The sequence below is a fragment of the Diplotaxodon limnothrissa genome, linkage group LG14, assembly GCF_057381915.1.
Source record: "Diplotaxodon limnothrissa isolate DT_005_m linkage group LG14, D_limnothrissa_male_GT1.1, whole genome shotgun sequence".
Classification (NCBI taxonomy): domain Eukaryota; kingdom Metazoa; phylum Chordata; class Actinopteri; order Cichliformes; family Cichlidae; genus Diplotaxodon; species Diplotaxodon limnothrissa.
In genome coordinates, this window is record NC_140609.1 from 33,908,665 (window position 1) to 33,927,787 (window position 19,123).

General features: G+C 38.4%; 1 protein-coding gene across 2 annotated transcripts in view; it reads left to right on the forward strand.

The window, feature by feature from the left end:
- The window catches only part of gbe1b (glucan (1,4-alpha-), branching enzyme 1b), a 104,281-nt gene that overhangs the window by 54,500 nt on the left and 30,658 nt on the right, over positions 1 to 19,123 (forward strand). Inside the window, exons 11-14 of one of the 2 annotated variants that reach the window (XM_085370917.1) lie at positions 367 to 477; positions 572 to 743; positions 15,709 to 15,893; positions 18,919 to 19,123. The exon at positions 18,919 to 19,123 is cut by the window's right edge and continues 2,291 nt beyond it. In XM_085370917.1, the coding sequence (XP_085227043.1) occupies positions 367 to 477; positions 572 to 743; positions 15,709 to 15,893; positions 18,919 to 19,002 (552 nt within the window). In that variant the 3' untranslated portion in view covers positions 19,003 to 19,123. The remainder of the gene's footprint in view (positions 1 to 366; positions 478 to 571; positions 744 to 15,708; positions 15,894 to 18,918) is intronic. The other variant, XM_085370916.1, reaches the window with a different exon arrangement.

Here is a 19,123-nt window from a genome sequence, read left to right on the forward strand (position 1 = left end):
CAGGCTAGCGGAGGGGCATTGATTCCATGTTTGGATTTATTGTTGAATCCCTCCGTTTGGATGAGAGGCTCTGACCTTGCCCATCTCAGGTGGAGAGAGCTGATGCCTTACTACCCATGGGCTGTAGTGAAGTTATTAAAAACTCCATTACCACCATTCAAAGATAGACATAACTCACAGTGCGGATATAGAGATGTCAAAACAGAGATTGATCTGAGAGAGAAGTGTAACCCAGAGAAAACTCAGGAAAGGAAGAAAGACTAAACTGAAACACTGAGCTTTAGGCATCAGTCAGGGCCAGAACAGCTCTCTCAGCTACACATCTATCACACCCTTTTTCAATAACCCGTCTCTGTCACTGTTTAGATCCTGAAGGAGTTAAAGGATGAGGACTGGAACATAGGCAATATCGTCCACACACTGACCAACAGGCGATACGGAGAGAAGTGCATAGCTTATGCCGAAAGTCACGATCAGGTAAACTTTTCTACAACGTCTTGTGTTGTGCCAGTGAAGTCTGCATTAGTTCAGCGTGAACGTATGAATAATGAAACACGGACTGCCTTTGCAGGCTCTGGTTGGCGATAAGAGCCTGGCCTTCTGGCTGATGGACAAGGAGATGTACACCAACATGAGCTCCCTGATCCCCATGACAGCCATCATAGACCGTGGCATGCAGCTGCATAAGATGATCCGCCTCATCACTCATGGCCTGGGTGGAGAAGGCTACCTCAACTTCATGGGTGAGTCACCATGCTAATCCATAAAATCTAACATTTCATGGATTTTATATGCCAGATTTATATTTTAAGCAGGCTTTAAGAAATATTGCATTGAACTTGTTATCTTTAACAAGATTCTTTTTCGTGTCATGTAGTATAGTTCTGTTATTTTTATTGTACTTTTTTTATAACAATCATAGCAAATTCAAACCTTTAAAATCTTCAAATATTCCTTGCCGTTTATTCAAACATGACAGCTTAAAGATTTCTAATATGCTTTGCAGGTAATATGAGAGTGATTTTGCATAACTAAATACAATATGTATGTCATATAAATTCTCATTTTTACATAAGATAAAATAAAACAGACTACATGACATCTTGCTATTTGATTAGGCAATATTGTTAGATAATCATACCACATAACAACATGGTTCAGCTAACATTGAAATGCTGAACAGTCAAGAGGTGATGAAGGTCATGATTGTGAGGCAGCACCCCTCTGTTTGGCTCATTTTTTATTAAAACGGCGAGGAGAATCATTTCAGATCCCCCTCATGCACCGCATTCTTCCTGAATTTGAACTTCTTCCCTCAGGCAGACACAACAATCCCTTAGTGTTCACCGAACAGATATAAATATGCATTTATTCTCCTGTCCATCCAAGTGTTACGCAGGCAACAAGCAGTAAGAGGCTTTAGGATAAATATTTAATTGATAAGGTTATCCCTACCTAGTGCTGTTATTACTCTAGCTACAGTTATTTTCTGTATACCCTTGTAGCATACTGTGCTTTTTTGTTTGAGCGTGAAATAGAAAATAAATAAATAAATGAATTCTTTTTACCATTTCAATAATGAAAATGCAAATTCATCAAGGCTAAAAATAACTCGATGAATTTTTCATTCGGGGAAAGTGCTCATTTATATGGTTTGTTGTATTTCTTTCATGGAGCTGAAGTAGCTTGCTGCCAATAAGTCAAGGCCGATGATAAGCATCAAAGGGCCATTTTGAAGTGGGGCTGACATCGCTTTGCTGACTTGATCATAAAATACAGGGCAAAAGCCGTCAAACAGGTCCCCTCCCCTTTGCTCAAATGGAGTCGGTTCTCAGTCATTGCTGAAATGCTCTTCATTTTCAACTCATCGTCTGAGCCAGGGGCATGACTTTGTCAAGGCCTGCTGGTAAAGATAATAAAGTGATAATTAATGATGATGGAAGTTGACCTTGGTTCAAAGGAAAGGATTTCCTTGAACGTGCCACTCACTAGCTTAATGTAAATACTGCTTGTACGTGTGATCCAAAGCATTTTAGCTCCACCTGGTGACCAGGTGCTCAGGTCAAACAATAAAACAATTCCTGTGCTGACCATTTGAATTTGTTATCAATCCCTGTTCACCAAGATGTCCAATTTTTACCTCGGGAAAAGACTGTCGACTTCTGATAAGTGGATTGATGTGCTTGTTGAAAAGAAGCACAGTCAAAACAGCTGTTCTCAATGGACAATCATAACAGGGCAGTCCATAATGATTAGGATGTCAGAAAAGACAACTGCAGGACAGTTGATAGTAATTATATCTGATTCTCTGGCTAAAGTATAGCTCAGAGGCACTCGTTGCTGCACTCTTGGCGCTTGTCTCGCATGGATTTTGCTGCCACGTTTACTTTCAACCACTCTGGCAGTTTCAGAATCACGGTGAGTTGATGAGACAAAACAATACTTGAAAAGTCGATTTGACAGTGATTTCATTAATTCAATCACTCTTTTGTGGCAAATACTACAAAATTTGCTCACTTGCTATCCCGGCCTAAACCCACCCACGGAGCAATTTTCCATTGATTAGAGGTCGGAATGGTGCATCGATGTGTGGACTCAAAGTGGGTTAAATTTTAGTTCAAAAGGGAAAGTTTAGCAGACATCTAAATCACACCTAGCTGTTGTGTGAACACAATTTCAACAGCTTTACATTGAAACACTGTTGCCTCACAGCAACAAGGTTGTGGGTTGAAATTAGATAAATAGTAAGAGATATAGATATATAGAGAGAGATGGTGTGGAGCACCCATTATTTTGTTGTACATGTACAATAACAATAAATTATTCAAAGAATAATTTATATTCAAAGGATTTTACAACAGTTTAGGAGTTAGATCTGTTTTTTATACACAGACCTCTGTTTTCAGAGGCTCAAAAGTAATTCAACAAACTTACAGTGTTTTAAGTATAAGGACTGGATTTAATCCTTGAATGAAAGTCTGCCCTAAGTCTAGAACCCATGTTTGTTGCATTTGGCTGAATCTGAGCCAGGACTACAGCGGTCAAGAAATTGACTCTCAGATACAAATCATTACTAAAAATTGATATCGGATTAGATGGACTCATTTGCAACAGTATCGATTTGAACAGCGCAGTCTTCGCCTCCTCCAGCTGATACACAGCTTCACACAGCACCTGCATTCAGGCAGGTACGTGGCTCTTCCACTCAGTAGCAGCAGAAGTAGTTCACATTCACTGACACTTAACAATGCTTTAGAAGGAATTTTGAGAAGTCAGTGCTCCCAGTTCATTGTAGTACTAAAGAGCTTTCATATCTTTGCACTATGTCAGTTAACTTAAAAAATAGCATCATCATTTAAGTTATTGTTTGTATTGTTCTAATAAAAATAAAATGAATAATGCCTCTTAATTTTTGGTATGTATGGTATAGAGTATTTTCCTGGGTATCAGTGTTGCACTTGTACTGATGAATGTAAGATTTCTGCTACTTCAGCAGTCCCATCATTAATAAGCAATAGTGACCCAGTTCTGCTGGCAGCCATACAGCCCATGCCGGCACACTGCTTCCTCCATGTTTGACAGATGATCCAGTATGAGTCACATCATGACTTTTTCCTTTCCTTCTCCATATTTTTCTCTTCCCATCATTCTAGTTAATCTGGGTTTCATCTTTACAAGGCATTTTTTCAGAACTGTGCAGGCTCTTTTAGAGATTTTTTTGGTGAACTTTAAATTGGACTTCTTAAGCTTAAGTGTAACCAGTGGGTTTGCACCTTGTTATAAACTCACTGTATTTTCATTCATGAAAACATCTCTTGTTTTCAAAGATTGACTTACCACCTGAGAGTGTTCTTGAGTGGGCTAGATGTTGTGAAGGGTGATTTCTCAACCATTGAAATAAATCTATTGCCATGCACTTTAGTTGTTTTCATTGGTCTTTCTGGCCTTTTTGTGTTGCTTATTATTATTATTATTATTATTATTATTAATAATAATAATAATAATAATAATAATAATAATAATAATAATAATAATAATAATGTACCTTATTACATCAAAATTCGTTTTTAGCTCATATTGAAAGTTCCAGTGGAAAGCTACCAGATACAAGTTTAAGATGACATGCCAATATTAAGGGAACTGGAATTTCATTTGTGTTAAAAGTGGCACGCCAGAAAATCATAACCTCAAGCAAATAATTTCATATCACAGATATTTGTTGTGTTGCACACAATTAAATTAATCACTGTTGATAGATAATTTGACAAACTTCATTTTCCAAATTGTTATAATTGTTGCTATAAAATTGGTGCAACTTTGATTCCATTTGTCATGCTAATCTGTCAGCCACAGAGGTTGTAGCATCACTGCTTTGAAAGTGACCAAGCACAATAGTGGAGGTTTTTTGTTTTATTTTGTTTTATTTTTTTTAACCAACCAAGCAAGTGGAATTCCTCTTGAAGGGTTGAGCTGTATGCGGCAGTGTTAATCTGCTGTAGCACTTGCCAACCAGGCAATCTGCCCTGTGTGACTGCTTCTTTGTGAGCTTGGCTGCTGAGTTCCACACATGCATATTGTTAAATCTACCTGGAATTTAATTGTACAAGTTTCAAAGAACACTCACCTGTGAAAGGAAATTATTTTCTTGTGACTATGTTTTCTTTTGACACAAATGTCAGTCCATAGAACAGATCTCACCTGGCCATAAAACTGTTTACAACCCACCTGACGAAATAGTTTTCATTATCTGAAAATGGGGAACTGTAATTCCTAATTATTTAACCCCTTGATTTGAACCTGGAAGTCTACACTTCACACATTATTCATTTAAAAAAAAAAAAAAAAAAAATGTATGGTAAGTAATTGTTTACATAAGCAAAATTACAAAAACCTATTAACCTAACTGTATATGTCCATAACATAATTACTTTCACCAGCACTGGCTCACACTAGTTGGATGGTCTATATGTCCAATTAACCCCACACAGGGAGTCAATTTGGTTGTCACATAATTGCATTACAATTGCTCAAAAGGTAACGAGTCCAGAAATCCTTTTGACAGGAATTTTCAGAAATGATGGGAAACACAAAGCTAGCTGGCTATATCTGTTTTGACTGTGTCCCAGAAGCTACACCTATAACATTGGGCCTTAATACATTTTATATGGGTGATTTAAAAACAATAAAATATGCTTATACAATGAGGAAAGAAATGGCTGTAGACATCAAAACAGTCACCAGACAGTAAACTATTTTTATTTATTTACTTTTTTTTTTCTCTGTGGCATTTTAACATAGATATTGGCATTTGAAGCTCTGTATAAATCCGTCATGAACGTTAGCCACATCTTCAACTGAAAACAGTCGGGCTGAATTAATGATACACAAGTCATTATTTTGTTGTCCTCTATATTGATTACATTATGCAAACATTTACAGTGTATGTTGGAATAAAATTACTCTAGCTCTAGACTAAAAATGACAATCTTAATAATTGAAGTCACAAGTTCGCAAATCTGGAGTTCAGTCAGTAAATCAACATTGAAGGTGAAAGTTAGAATTGGATATAAATATAGCTAAACCAGTCTTCTGTTCATAAGAGGCGGATGTGACTGGACTGAAAAAGAAAATCGTCTTAGGAGACTTATTACTGAGATCTGACGGTTTTCATAAAGGCAGGAGGTTCAAGAGTATTTTCAAAGAAGGTTGAAGTCATCCACATTTAAATGACCTGTATATAAGTGGAGCTCATACCATGTACCATTGAGTATTCTCAACCCGGCAAAAGGCTTCAAAAGAGTCATTTACGTAAATGCACATGCTTAAAGATAAAAATGAAATCTCCTTATTGAAAATTGTTAGTTATTTGATTTTCTAAATTTAGAGTTTGCAGAATTAGACAAGTGAGACAAACCCAGAATTCAAACTTAAATGTAAACCATTCTGTCAAGTCGAGACAATCCAGTCAAGTAAAACTCAGTGGTTTGAAGAGCAGATATATGAAAGAAGGCCAGTATAAAGGAAGCAGAGAAAGAAATATTGTTCTCTTTTGAAAACTGCTGTCAGGCTGACTAAAATAATTCTGCTATCACATTATGATAAGTAATAGTGGGTGAAAGTGTTTTCAAAAGAACATAAAATGAGGGAGCTGATGAAACATGAAAGTCTACAAAAACACAAGACGCTGAAGTTGATTATTACGAACTTTTCCAAGTTCAGACCAGTAGACGAGTGGTAGAAAATGCTCGGGACAAAAAATATCAAGTAAATCTGAGATGACACACCGTGTCAATGGATCAATGATCGCAGAGTCATTTAGCCAGTGCTGAGCAAGAGCAAATTGTTTGAGCAAGCAAATCAATTTGAAGTGCCTAGACTAGAAAAACCCATTTATTTACTCATGACCAAAAGCAAACACTACACAGCAAGAGGACAAAGGGAGCATCCGCATTTGAGGGGCTCAGAGACGGATACTGTAAAGGATGTTGGAGCGTGAGTGACATTAAAGCACCAAGTGGCGTGGCAGTAATGAAACGCTTCAGTGGTTTTATCATTACATCAGCAGGGACAAAATGGAAGTGCTCTAACTTCCTGACTTTCAGTGCTCACAGAGACTTAAGATAACCTTGCAGATTTACAGTCTAAATTATTGAGCTAAAACTTCTCCGAGCACTTTGCATTCATAGAGAGCTACAATGCAACAGGCAACTATTATACTGCAGCCTTGGACAATGAATTGAAAACCAGCTCTTTCTCCTCATACATTTCAAATACATAATCCCACTGAGAGCTAAATGTGCTTTGAGGCCTGTGGTTCGGGATGAATGTGCCAGTCCCATCCCTGCTGTTGGACCAGTAAAGCTTATTTAATGTGCAAACTTGGAGCAGGAGTGCATATTAACACAGTAACAAGAAATCAATCTAGCAGGTGCAAATAATCATTGCATCATGTCTAGCTTTGTTTTATTTATTTATTTTATTGTACTGCATCTAAAACCTTCTGTGACTCGCCTTCTGATCTCTTCTGATTCACTCATTGATCTTACTTTGCCAGAATCCCTCCAATGGAAAACAGATTGATCCTTGGCTGCTTCTTGGGCTGCTAATTACTGAGGGGACTGTGTCACTGTCAAGCCCTTATCTGATGCAGAGCTGTGTAGAGGAGTAATGGAACGTGCCACCTGAAAAGCTGCCTGACATAACCTTGTGTAAACATAGTTGCCCTCAATTAATCATATCATTGTTAGGGCCTCCATGAGCTTTCTGACACTGTTCCAGCATTAAGTATGTGTATAAAGTCTTGCCTTAGTACAACTGCTTACATATACCTTTTCTTAAAACATTTAAAGGTTATAATATAAAAATATTTAAGTATTAGATATTTATAAATTTCCATCAACCCACTTATCCCATTCAGGGTTGCATGAGACTGAAGCTTATTCCAGCTGCATCTAGTAAAGTATATCTATTGCCATTAGCATTTATAATATCTAATAAATGAAAAATGTAATGGTCAAGAAGAAACAGGAGAAACACCCTTCAACCATGCAAGTGTTGTAACAGAAAAATACATATAAATGACACTGGGGAAGACAGGAACAGAGCACTTATGTGCTCGTTACCAGTGTTGGTTAAGTTACTTGAAAAAAGTCATTAGTAACAAATTACTTATTACTTCTTCAAAAAGTAATTCCGCTACTTTACTGATAACTAAGTAACTACTTATTTCAAAAGTAAGTAGTTTCTTAGTTACTTTTTAAAAACACGATACACAACCTGAATAGGTAATAAAGCAATAGACCTTTGAGACCAATTCTACTTTCTCTGCATAATCCATCATATAAATTGCAATCAAATGAAAAAGTCTCTTTTTAAAACTTGTTTTATTAGTTTTAATCTTTTAACTTTATGGACACTGCATCAAGCAAAAATGTAATTATATGCAACAGACTTTGACTTGAAGAAATTTGTTTAACATTTAAACCTATTTTCTGCATATTCCAGCATATAAAATAACATTTTTTGTTTTTACACTCACTCTTTCAAATAAATGCAAGTAAAACACAGCAGAAAATAAATAAAATCAAAGACTCTGCGCCACTAAGTCCTGTCGCTCTTAAATGTATTTTTCTATTACTTTTTCTAATCTATTACTTTTTTGCAATAGTTATCCCTTACTTTACTCGTTACTTGAAAAAAGTAATCAGATTACGGTAACCCATTACTTGTAAGGCGTTACTCCCTATCTCTGCTCATTACCTTATGGTGAGTTGCATCAGATGGCGGGGGAGGATGTCAGCATTGATGGCACACCCAAACAGTTATGGGCGTAAGATGATTGGCACCTGACGTGGTGGCAACTGAGCCAGAGCCAGGTGGAAACCAGAGATAAAGGGAGCCAGCAGGCTGCAGGAGGAGTCCTGTGAAGCTTGGATGGCTTGTGGTTCTGGAGTTGGGTGTGGGAATTCAGTTCTGGGAAACCATGAAGAAAGCGGATGAGATGGTGTTGTTGACTTCAACTGAGGGTGTAGTGGGGTGGTGGAAAGACTACTTCTGTGCTGTGCCATCTTCAGGTCAAGCATAGTCTGCGGACAAAAGGGATTACTTGGCAACTACTCAAACCTCTAGGTGTTATAGGGCTGTCTTGTTTGACATGCCTCTGTGACATTGCATGGAAGTTAGGATTAGTATCTCTGGATTGGCCGACTGGGGTGGCAATTTTCCTTTTCAAGAAAGAGGGCTGGACGGTATGTTCCAAATTTAGTTGTATCCCACTCTTTAGCCTCCCTGGTATGGTCTACGGCAGGGTACCGGAAAGTAGAGTCTATCCATTAGTTGAACCTTGCATGCAGCAGGACCAATACAGTTATTGTCCCAGTTGTGGAACACTGAACCAGCTTTCTATATTTTTCAGAGTATTAAAGGGTATTGCGAAGTTTACCCAACAAATCTAGATTTGCTTTGTGGTATTATCCTTGTAGGTAATCCATCTATATAATACTAAAACACGTCTCCATATTTTATATGAGACAGCGTGCCTTTCATACGTTATTAGGATTTTGTTTATCTGTGTATTAAATGGTAAATGGCATGTATTTGTATAGCGCTTTACTAGTTCCTAAGTACCCCAAAGCGCTTTACACATCCAGTCATCCACCCATTCACACACACATTCACACACTAGTGATGGCAAGCTACATTGTGGCTTATTAGGGTGAGAATCCATCATATTTCATCCTTGAACAGAATGTGCTATCTGGTTTATTTCAGCTGTGAGGAGGTAGAGGAAGGTGATTATCATGGTGATTAATGCGGGCATATGGGAGGAACTTTGCCGTGTTATCGTAGAAGAGAGGAAAATGATTACCTAATGGAGGTGTGTCTAATGTGTTTCTTTAAAGCTGAAATCAAAGAAGAGTCAAAAGCTTCCACAGGTTACTGAATCAATTTCTCCAGGAAACCAATCATCTCCACTAGACTTTATAAAATAATAACACTGGAAAACTGAAAGTAAATAGGCAAAAGAGGCATGTGCACTTATCCCGTTAATGAATGTAGCTCTTTCAAGAGTTTTTATCAAAGCACCAGCCAGTATCCCGGCTTTTGCTGTCTAGGACAGAGCTTAGCAGGCAGATCACGTTTTTTTTTCCCTCTTTCTCTAACCCTGGTGTTTTGTGCATGCAGGTGTTTGAACGTGCCCTCGCTGCTTCCATATGGCACCCACGCTGCCAGAGGAAAAAAGTATGACAAAGAAAAGCTTAATGCTGCTGGCTTATAAATAAAAAGCAATTCATACCGAAACATTTTCTCAAAGTTAGTAAAATATTATGCATTTCTGGGAAGATTTCTGTTGTATGTTGTATTTGTGCAGTTTGTGGCAATAAATTAAGTCACATGATGCTGAAATATTGCAAGTGCAGCCTGGTGTAAGCGCTTCTTTAAATTATTTTTTTCCACTTGTGCTTTCACTAATGCTTTCTCATCCCAGCATGTAATATAATGCCATCTTGCCAGATGCCTCCTGCGTCTCCCCATTACGCGCAAGGTGTCCTTTGGCGTTGGTGCCTTGATGCATCAGCAGTATTGGCTGCTTAGCGATAATGGTGCTATTTAAGATACCTAAGTTAGAAGGGTGGAAAAGTGGTGTCAGTGGTCTAAGTTGCAATTGACTGTGGTCCCCTTCCTATTGGGACCTTCGTGTTTGGGGCTTTATATGCTTTATTTTTACTTGCTTTTTACTTTCACATTGACTCGCTTATCAGGTTTAGGCATTAGACAGCTACCTTATAAGGGTATAGAGATTAAGTCACCTTGGTATTATACCCCAGGGATGAGAATGAGTCCTGAGAGCTATGGTTAAGTTCTTTCTGTCTGAAACAGAAATTTAATCCATTGTTTCCTTTGGGTTCTATTCCATTTAGAGTTCACTGTTATTTCTTATAAGCAGACCAAGAGGTGTACACACAAAGTTATCATTCATTTCACAGTTTTGGTGATCTGTTGTGCATCATGTACTGTATGGTACATCTTTGCTGATAATGCGAAAACCAAATATATATTTTTTGCATTAACTTCAACATCGTATTTACTGACTCACATTGTTTGTGAGTCTGTAAACATCGAAAAACTATTGGAAAACCGTCAAGTTATGTGCAACATTTCAGACTGAAATTGGGGAAATTATTCATATTTCAGTTTGATTGAGTCGTCATTTCCCTAAACAGCAAATAGTACAATACTAAAATTGTTTCATTTATGCATTTTGGCCTGTGCATACAGTATATCGTATATGATGACATTAGCTGTTCTATTTACATGTACATATACAGAAACCTTTTTTCAGATGGCTATCTATGGCACACTGCATTCTTTGATGTTTCCTTTAAGAGACGTGGATATCTTGTGTACAGATATTCTGGGAATATTTTTGTTGTTGTTTTTAATTATAATGGTGTTACCAAAAAATCAATATTTGTTACTTTCATCCTGCGTAAACCTGCATTGGTGCTATATAATGAATAAAAGCCACTGAGGTTTCTTTACAATACAAAAATGACAGTAGAGATCATGCTTTAGAGGCCGTTAATGCCTTTAGAATCCTTTTTTCCTCCTTTCTTTCATTTTAATCGCAATGTATTGCAAAAGTGTCAATATTTTATTTATTTTTTTATGGTTTAGTGTCTTGACACGAAGCTAAAAACGTCACATTTAGAAATAGTCTGTAAAGGTGCAGTAGAGCTACCAGTGTCTCTGCCTTGGCCTGCAGGGCCCTAATGTTTTATGGAGGACCCTCAATAATGCATGGTCTTTGATAATAATTTCGCAACCATGAGTACACTACATACTCAAAACTGGCTTTGAACTGTGACTGTGATACACATTGCCCATGGTGGAATACCTGTGTAAAGCATTTGTAGCTTGTATCTTTGTGGATGTGTTCTCAGTGGTATATGAATTACAACAGGTTCTTTGGCTTTTTGCAGTCTGAACTGTGCATTGCATGCCACTGCATTGAGCCATTCCTCTCCCTTTCTACACCAGAAAAATGTACAATGATTCTTTTGGTGCTTTCACTCCCAACACCTACCCATACTGTATGCAACATACTGCAACACAGAGCCATTTCCCTTGGGCGTGTTGAAAATCATTGTGGGACATGTAGGAACTCAAAAGTGCTGTAGATGTTGACGAGCCAGGCTGAGGGTGGATACAGCAAAATAGTACATTATGCATCAGACATAAAATATTGACGTTTGACAGTGAAATAACATCTAAATTTAGATTTTTTTTTTCTTTCTTTCTTTCTGACGAAGGAGTTCCTTGAGGGGTTTAAAACATTTGAGAGTATTGCTTTGTGCCTTTTTACATGTATTGGCTCAGAGATTACTATATGCTTACTGTGATGATATTTGTACAATAAAATATGTATCTTTTCATGAGGGAATGATATATTTCATTCCGCACAGTCTTCTCTTCCATAGTTTACATTGTCAGCTCAGTTACAATGTAATTTTTTTTTTTTTATGTTATTCCAGTTCTCGGTATACAAGTCATACATTCTTTACACTGAAAATGCATTAATATGCTTATTTAAAACGACTCCACTTACAAAGCATGGGGATAGCACTATATCTTCATGTGTATTGTAATCTTTCAATTACTCAAATAGTGAAAATACAACATACTGAATGCCACAAATGGGAAAAGAATAACATCTCTTGCATAAAACTGCAAATATGTTGGGATGTCTTATGATCAGTAGTACATAATATCATCAAAAGAGTAAGAATAAGGGACAAGGGAAGGACTCAATAGTAAATGACCGTGATCTTCGAGCCTTCTAGCAGCACAGCAATAATCCTGTAGTGGAAATTACTGCGTGGGAGCACTTCCAAAAAGCATTATATCATTTTGCATCACTTAGTCCGAGCCTTTCAGTTAAATGCTCGTTAGTGTCTTTGGTTTGTTTTTGTTTGTTTTTGAAACGTATGGCGTGTAACTATTGAGCAAAGAAAAACGATTGTGTTGATGCATTAAGAATGGTCTTAAAACTGTCAATTTCTTCCCTAAGACTCATACGACACCTGATCACTGGGGAGATTGGCATTTTAGGTAGCCTCCCTAGTGGAGGAAGAACACTCAGAAGAACTTGTCCTTTTGCTTAGGGGCAGTTAATGCCAACTGACATATCCATTGCCACCTGTGGCCAGGGCCAAGACATAGCCTACAGCAGCTGTAACATCAGTGGAGGAATTGCCCAGCTGTCTTGATAAAACAGACAGGAGGAAAAAAACCCCAAAGATGATGTCCAGAGGAGAGCCTTTACTTCCTGTATTAGTGCCTTCACACAGTCCTAGATTTCTTTAGCTCACAGGCTGATGAAAACTGGCTTCAGGTGTGTTATAAATAAACTCAAGAAGGTGGCAAGGATAAATTTTGCTGTTTATTCTCTTAAACTTCAGAGCACTCGGGAACTTTTCGCACCCACATACAAAATTCCCAGTGATGTAAGGACAAGACTGGAACAAGACTGACATTATCAATATCAGCAATGAACATGAGTAAACAAAGTCAGATGATATCAACATCATGGCCTTCCAGAAGGGTTTTATAGTCTATAGCTCACACAGTGTAGGCAAATTTCAGTTTGTGAAAACAGGGGTGGCGTTTCAAACAGTGGAGAAACCTATCTCAGTAGATCTACAATGCAGGATCTGTTCATTAATCAGTAAACAGAATCAAGATCAACACCAAAAGAAACTAAGCCATCACCTGTATACAATTTCTGGCCACCTAATGAGGTACAGAATAGATCCTCACAAAGCTGCTCATTAACACAGATATCTACTGTAATCAACCAATCACATGGTAGAAACTCAATGTATTTAGGGGTGTGAGTATTACAATGACCTTGTGAAGTTCAAACCAAGCATCACAATTTGAAAGAAAATGTGGTATTGAATGAGGTGATCTGATTATTTCAGAAACGACTGCTCTCTTGGGATTTTCACACACAACTATCTCTAGTGTTTGCAGAGAGTGGTCCAAAAAAGAGAAAGTATCCAGTGAGTTTCAGTTCTCTGGGCCATACAATCAAGCTATCTCTGAATGCACAACACGTGAAGTCAGAGCTGATGGGCTACAACAGCAGAAGACCACAGCAGGTGTCATTCCTGTGAGCTAAGAACATGGAACTTAGGCTACAACTCACACTGGCTGAGCAAAAATTGGACAACAAAAGACTGAAACAATGTTTCCTGGTCTGATGAGTCAGTTTCTGCTGTAACATTTGGATAGCAGGGTCAGAGTTTGGTGTCCAAAAAGAGTTTAAGCTGCCTGTGGTGGATATTTTCTATATTTTCCTTTGGGTCCCTTAGTACTAACTGAACATTATTTAAACAGCACAGCCTCTACTCAAATGGCCTCCACAGTTATCAGAACTAAATCCAATAGAGGATCTTTGTAGAATTGGAAATTTGCATAATCAAGAATGTACAAATGGTCAGCCTGCAGTGACTTTGAGAATATCAGCATGTCAATATGGACCAAAATCTCTGAAGAAGTTTACAGGACCTTGGTGTCCAAGGTGGCACACTATACTTGTTTGCCACAAAATTAACTAGCACTTCTGCACCCTTATAGTGTTATATGTTCCACCTACTTACTATTGTAATTTGTGACCATGAGATCTGAAAAATGGACTGGTCAACTGGTGTAAAATTAAAAGTTTTGATACACACCCTGTACAATAATACTGAGAAAAATAAATGAATTAAAACAATTAGCAGTAACTAAATCTCATTGAATACTAAAACTGTAGTCACCATTTTCATTACAGTATTCAGCATTAACATGTGGGAAATAAAAGGTTTCAACTTTGGTTTGTGCACTTTTTGCACAATAAACACTTAAAGTCAAATCCATGCAGTGCGCAATGTTTGACTTTCTCACTAATCTCCAACTAAATGAAGTATAGGTTTTGTGCTTTTAATATATGAAATATTAGTACAATTCAATAAAGTAGTGTACACAATCCTCTTGGTTGAGTGCAGGGAAGAAAGTCTGTTTTTGACTGGTGGTGCTGAGGTGTAATTCTCTCCTTAACATTTCAAGTTCACTTGTGTGGGAGGCTTGTTATTCATGCAGATGTCAGAAGAAAAAGCACTCTCTCACTTTCTCTCTCACTTTCTCTCGCTCTCTCTCTCTCTCTCTCTGCTGCCCTAATTCCTAGGCAAGTGCTGCAGTGTGCTTGTTCTGTTGGCAGTTCATGTCTTATTGTTTGCTACTACTTTAACACCTACATAATGTATTTCATTAAAATCTGCTGTCAGTCCCTGTCTGTTCCACTTCATCCCATCACTCAGGGTCCCCCCCCCCCCCCCCCCTTATTTATTCGTTTTTATTTATTTATTTTTGTTGCCATCATCTTCCGTCTCTGGTTTGTCTTTCTTTTACTGCCAGGAATTCAATTATCCTGGCTGTTGTTTTATGATGTTGTCATGACACCCAGTGACGGATTCATTATCTCATCTCCTTTCTGGCGTGTCTTGATAGTAGCATCAGGTCTGTTATCAGAAAAGTTCCACCGAGTGTGTTCTGTTTTGCTAAATGCGCGCAGTCCGAAGATTCCAGCTTGTTTCTCCTAATTAAGTGAAAGATGAGGAAAAGATGAAATGAACAAACAGGCATTTGAAAGGTGGCAGAATAAGACAGTAATTTAGATATTGTTTTCACAAACACGAATTAAACAGCGATGAGCGAGTGATGAATCTGTTTATTATAGTCTCATTTGTGTGTGAGTTGAATAGCTCTTGGTATTGGTTCTAACACCAAGTTGAAACATTCATATTGTTATGAAGAACTGAGATTTAAATTCTAATGATGAAAATGTATCCTGGTGAATTCATTTTGCACAAATTGAAAGGGCGAAGCTCAAATGAAAGCTACTGGATTTGGGGCAGATTCTTGGGTTATAAGATGATTGTCACTTGGTGAAATTTAGCTCTCTTTAAAACAGGAAAGTAAGTATCTTCTGGTCAGGTTATGAAAAAAGTGTGATCTCTATCTTTTTATTTTTCTATCTTGTTAAAAATTGCACAAAACCCTAAATGCACCTTATATAGGACAGTATAATAGGGTCTTTTGATTCAAAGACTGTGCCTTTCCGTTCATTATGTACCTTTTTTAATAAAACTTTCTGTGTTGCAGGAAATGAGTTTGGCCATCCTGAGTGGTTGGATTTCCCCAGAGAGGGCAACAATCAGAGTTACCACTATGCCCGGCGGCAGTTTAACCTGGTAGATATGGATCACCTGCGCTACTGTCAGCTCTATGCCTTTGACCGGGACATGAACCGTACTGAAGACAAGTACGGCTGGCTGGCAGCTCCACCTGTAAGAACGTCACACGTTGACTGTACAGTAGGCTTTATGCACGCAATGTGATGAAACGGCAAAAAAAAGAAATCGCTGCAGCAACTTTTCAAACACATATACAATAATAGCCCGTCGTTTCTCAACCAGCTGTTTATAAGTCTGATAAAGGTTTATTTTCTTCAAGATTAAATGTAGTCTCAGCTCACTATCTTCACATACCTGTAAAGTTTCCCTGCACACATTAGAGTTCATTTTGTAAATGTCTTGTTTTTCTGGCTGCTGTCAGGTTGAACAGTAATAGATTTCCTGAAGCTTGTGTCTTTGCCTGCGTTTGAAGCCTCTGGGAGAAGGAAAAAAAATGTGTTTTTTTTCTCTTGAGGTGCTGGTAGCAAAGTAATGGGATAATGCAAATGGAGACTTTGGCTAAATTGACAGGGATTAGAAGTGAGTGTGTGTAATTGATTCAAAAATACCTTCCCTCACATCCCTGGGAATCAGTCCCCAGATTAAAGCTACTTCACCTTGCTATGTTACACTCTGTCCTGCGGAGTGCTGCTCGACAGACATACAAATGCAGCAGAGTAGAAAAAAATATCAGAGGGCATAATTAGAGACATGCCTGGTTCACACGGATAATTTCTGCATATTGGCCTATCAGTCAAAAGTGTGTTCTGAGTTACTGGAGGCTCCTACATCCTTTAGAAGTAGATGAGAGACAGAGCTTTGGAGGTAAGGCAAAGGAAAAGCACAGCCTTACTGATTTGTGTGCTGCCTGCTGGGTAAATGAGAAGGAATGCTGATCGTAAATGATGCTACTGGCAGGGAAAGTGAATACATTTGGCACGAGAGCTGACCTGCGGCATACTGTGAGTGCTGTTTTTCTTGGTTCTGTGCATTTAATGTAAAATCATACAGTAGGTCACAGCTATATAATGTACACTTAAGACATCTCGAACATAAATGATGTTCTGTAATAGCAGTTGTGCTGTGCTCTACAGCCAGATTTAGCAGTATGTGTCTTATGGAGGGTCAAAGAGCATGTATATGTGATTAGACTTTCACTTTGTGCGTTTTGTTGCCAAACAAATATCTGAAAGGTTGTTGAGATGTATTTATGTCAAGAACACTAAGGAACAATCTGGCTTTCATCTGATCTTTAAATAGTCATTTGAGTGTCTCAACATACTATAGCAATCAAAGGAGCTTGCAAAGAAAAGCGTCTGGACTTCTTTAAGTTACTTGAAGACGTTTCACCTCTCATCCGAGAAGCTTCTTCAGTTCTAAGGTCCTGTTCGACTCCCATCACCCTCTGGAACACAAACTTGAAGTAATTAGGACCCTACACCACCGGGCAGAACATGTTCCCTCTAAGCCTGAAGGAAAAAAGAAGGAACACACACATGTAAAGGAAGCACTCAAAACGTGCGGCTATCCTAAACGGGCGTTCTTAAAGTCAGCAAAGAGGCACAGAAAAGAAGATCAGACACCAGCGTGGGAGGATAAGAAAGACAGACGCAACAACATTGTCATCCCCTATGTAGCCGGTGTATCAGAAAAACTCAGGAGAGTTTTCTCCCTGCACGACATCCCAGTTTATTTCAGACCCACCAACACGCTCAGACAAAAACTGGTTCACCCGAAAGACAAAACTCCAAAACACAGACTTAACAATGTGGTGTATGCTGTACAGTGCAGCGAGGAATGCCCAGACCTCTACATTGGAGAGACCAAACAGCCACTTCACAAGCGCATGGCACAACACAGAAGAGCCACCTCCACAGGACAAGACTCAGCTGTCCATCTGCATCTTAAGGATAAAGGACACTCTTTCGAGGATGCCAATGTTCACATTTTGGACAGAGAGGACAGATGGTTTGAAAGAGGAGTGAAAGAAGCCATCTATGTCCACTGTGAGCGACCTTCTTTGAACAGAGGCGGTGGTTTACGACACCAACTCTCTACCATCTATAATCCAGTTTTGAGATCCCTTCCCAGACGCCTTAACGCCCACTCACATCCTGGGCCATCTGATCTCAGGAATTCGCATGATAAGGTGGGGCCAGGTTTCACAATGAACACACCCGAAACTCTGGCTGATTGGGACCCACACCCAGTTTCACACCTTGGCTCAGGCGATTAGAGGATCATCAGGGGGTCCTTTTGTCCCTCTGTGGGGGGATACTCCCACTAGGTTTATATCTGGGACTCTCCACCATTTGACCTTAGAACTGAAGAAGCTTCTCGGATGAGAGGTGAAATGTCTTCAAGCAACTTAAAGAAGTCCAGACGCTTTTCTTTGCAAGCTCCTTTGACTACGATGACCTGGATGACTGAGAACCTTCACAGACATACTATAGCAATATTATCTTGGGGAAAAATGTCTTGGACTTTTTCATTGCTCTCAATGCACATAACATAATAAGGACAAACATTGAATATAACAACACCAATACAGAATATTACCAGATTTATACATGCAATGGTGCAAAACTGCTAGAATCATTATGGAATAAATAAGGGATGGATAACTGGTTACTGTATATACAGTATTTACATGATGTCTTGAGTTGTAGGTTGCAGAAAGAAACTCTACAGATATCTGATTTTGGATTTGTTTAACTCTTGAACGGAGGGCAGGATGTTAGCAAATTTTTAATCCTCACTGTCCGTTTTAGTCTGGTTTATCAAACGGGTGATCCTGATACTGCGAAACACGTCCACTGGCAGCAAACTGACAGATTTGGTGAGAAATGATAGCCTGTCTCTGCTGCTATAATCTAAGTCTATAAATCAACTAATCAGAATATGTACTAACAAATAAACCAGCAGACATCATGCGTTTGAAGATATACGAGACATCGTTTTCAGATTGGCCACCATTGAGTCCATATAAGCCCTATATTTCTCAATAATACAATGTTCTTGTTTTTAGCAATATATACTCATGAATTTGATGCCAGAAATACATTAAAAATAGTATGGGGAAATGGGGCATGTTTATCACTGTGTTGTATCACGTCTTCTTTTCTTACTACTTGTACAGGAAGCTGTTCGAAATATGAGGAGACCACTTGTTTTCAAAGTTTTTATTATTGGATTTGAGGCATCCTTTGTTGGCTCTGGATAATATCAAAATATTTGTCACTGAGTGACAGGTATGAATTTCAGATCTTAATATGGAGCTGTGCTTTTGTAGTGCATGCAAAATGCAGTTTAGCACTATCCTGCTGAAATAAGCAAGTACTTGT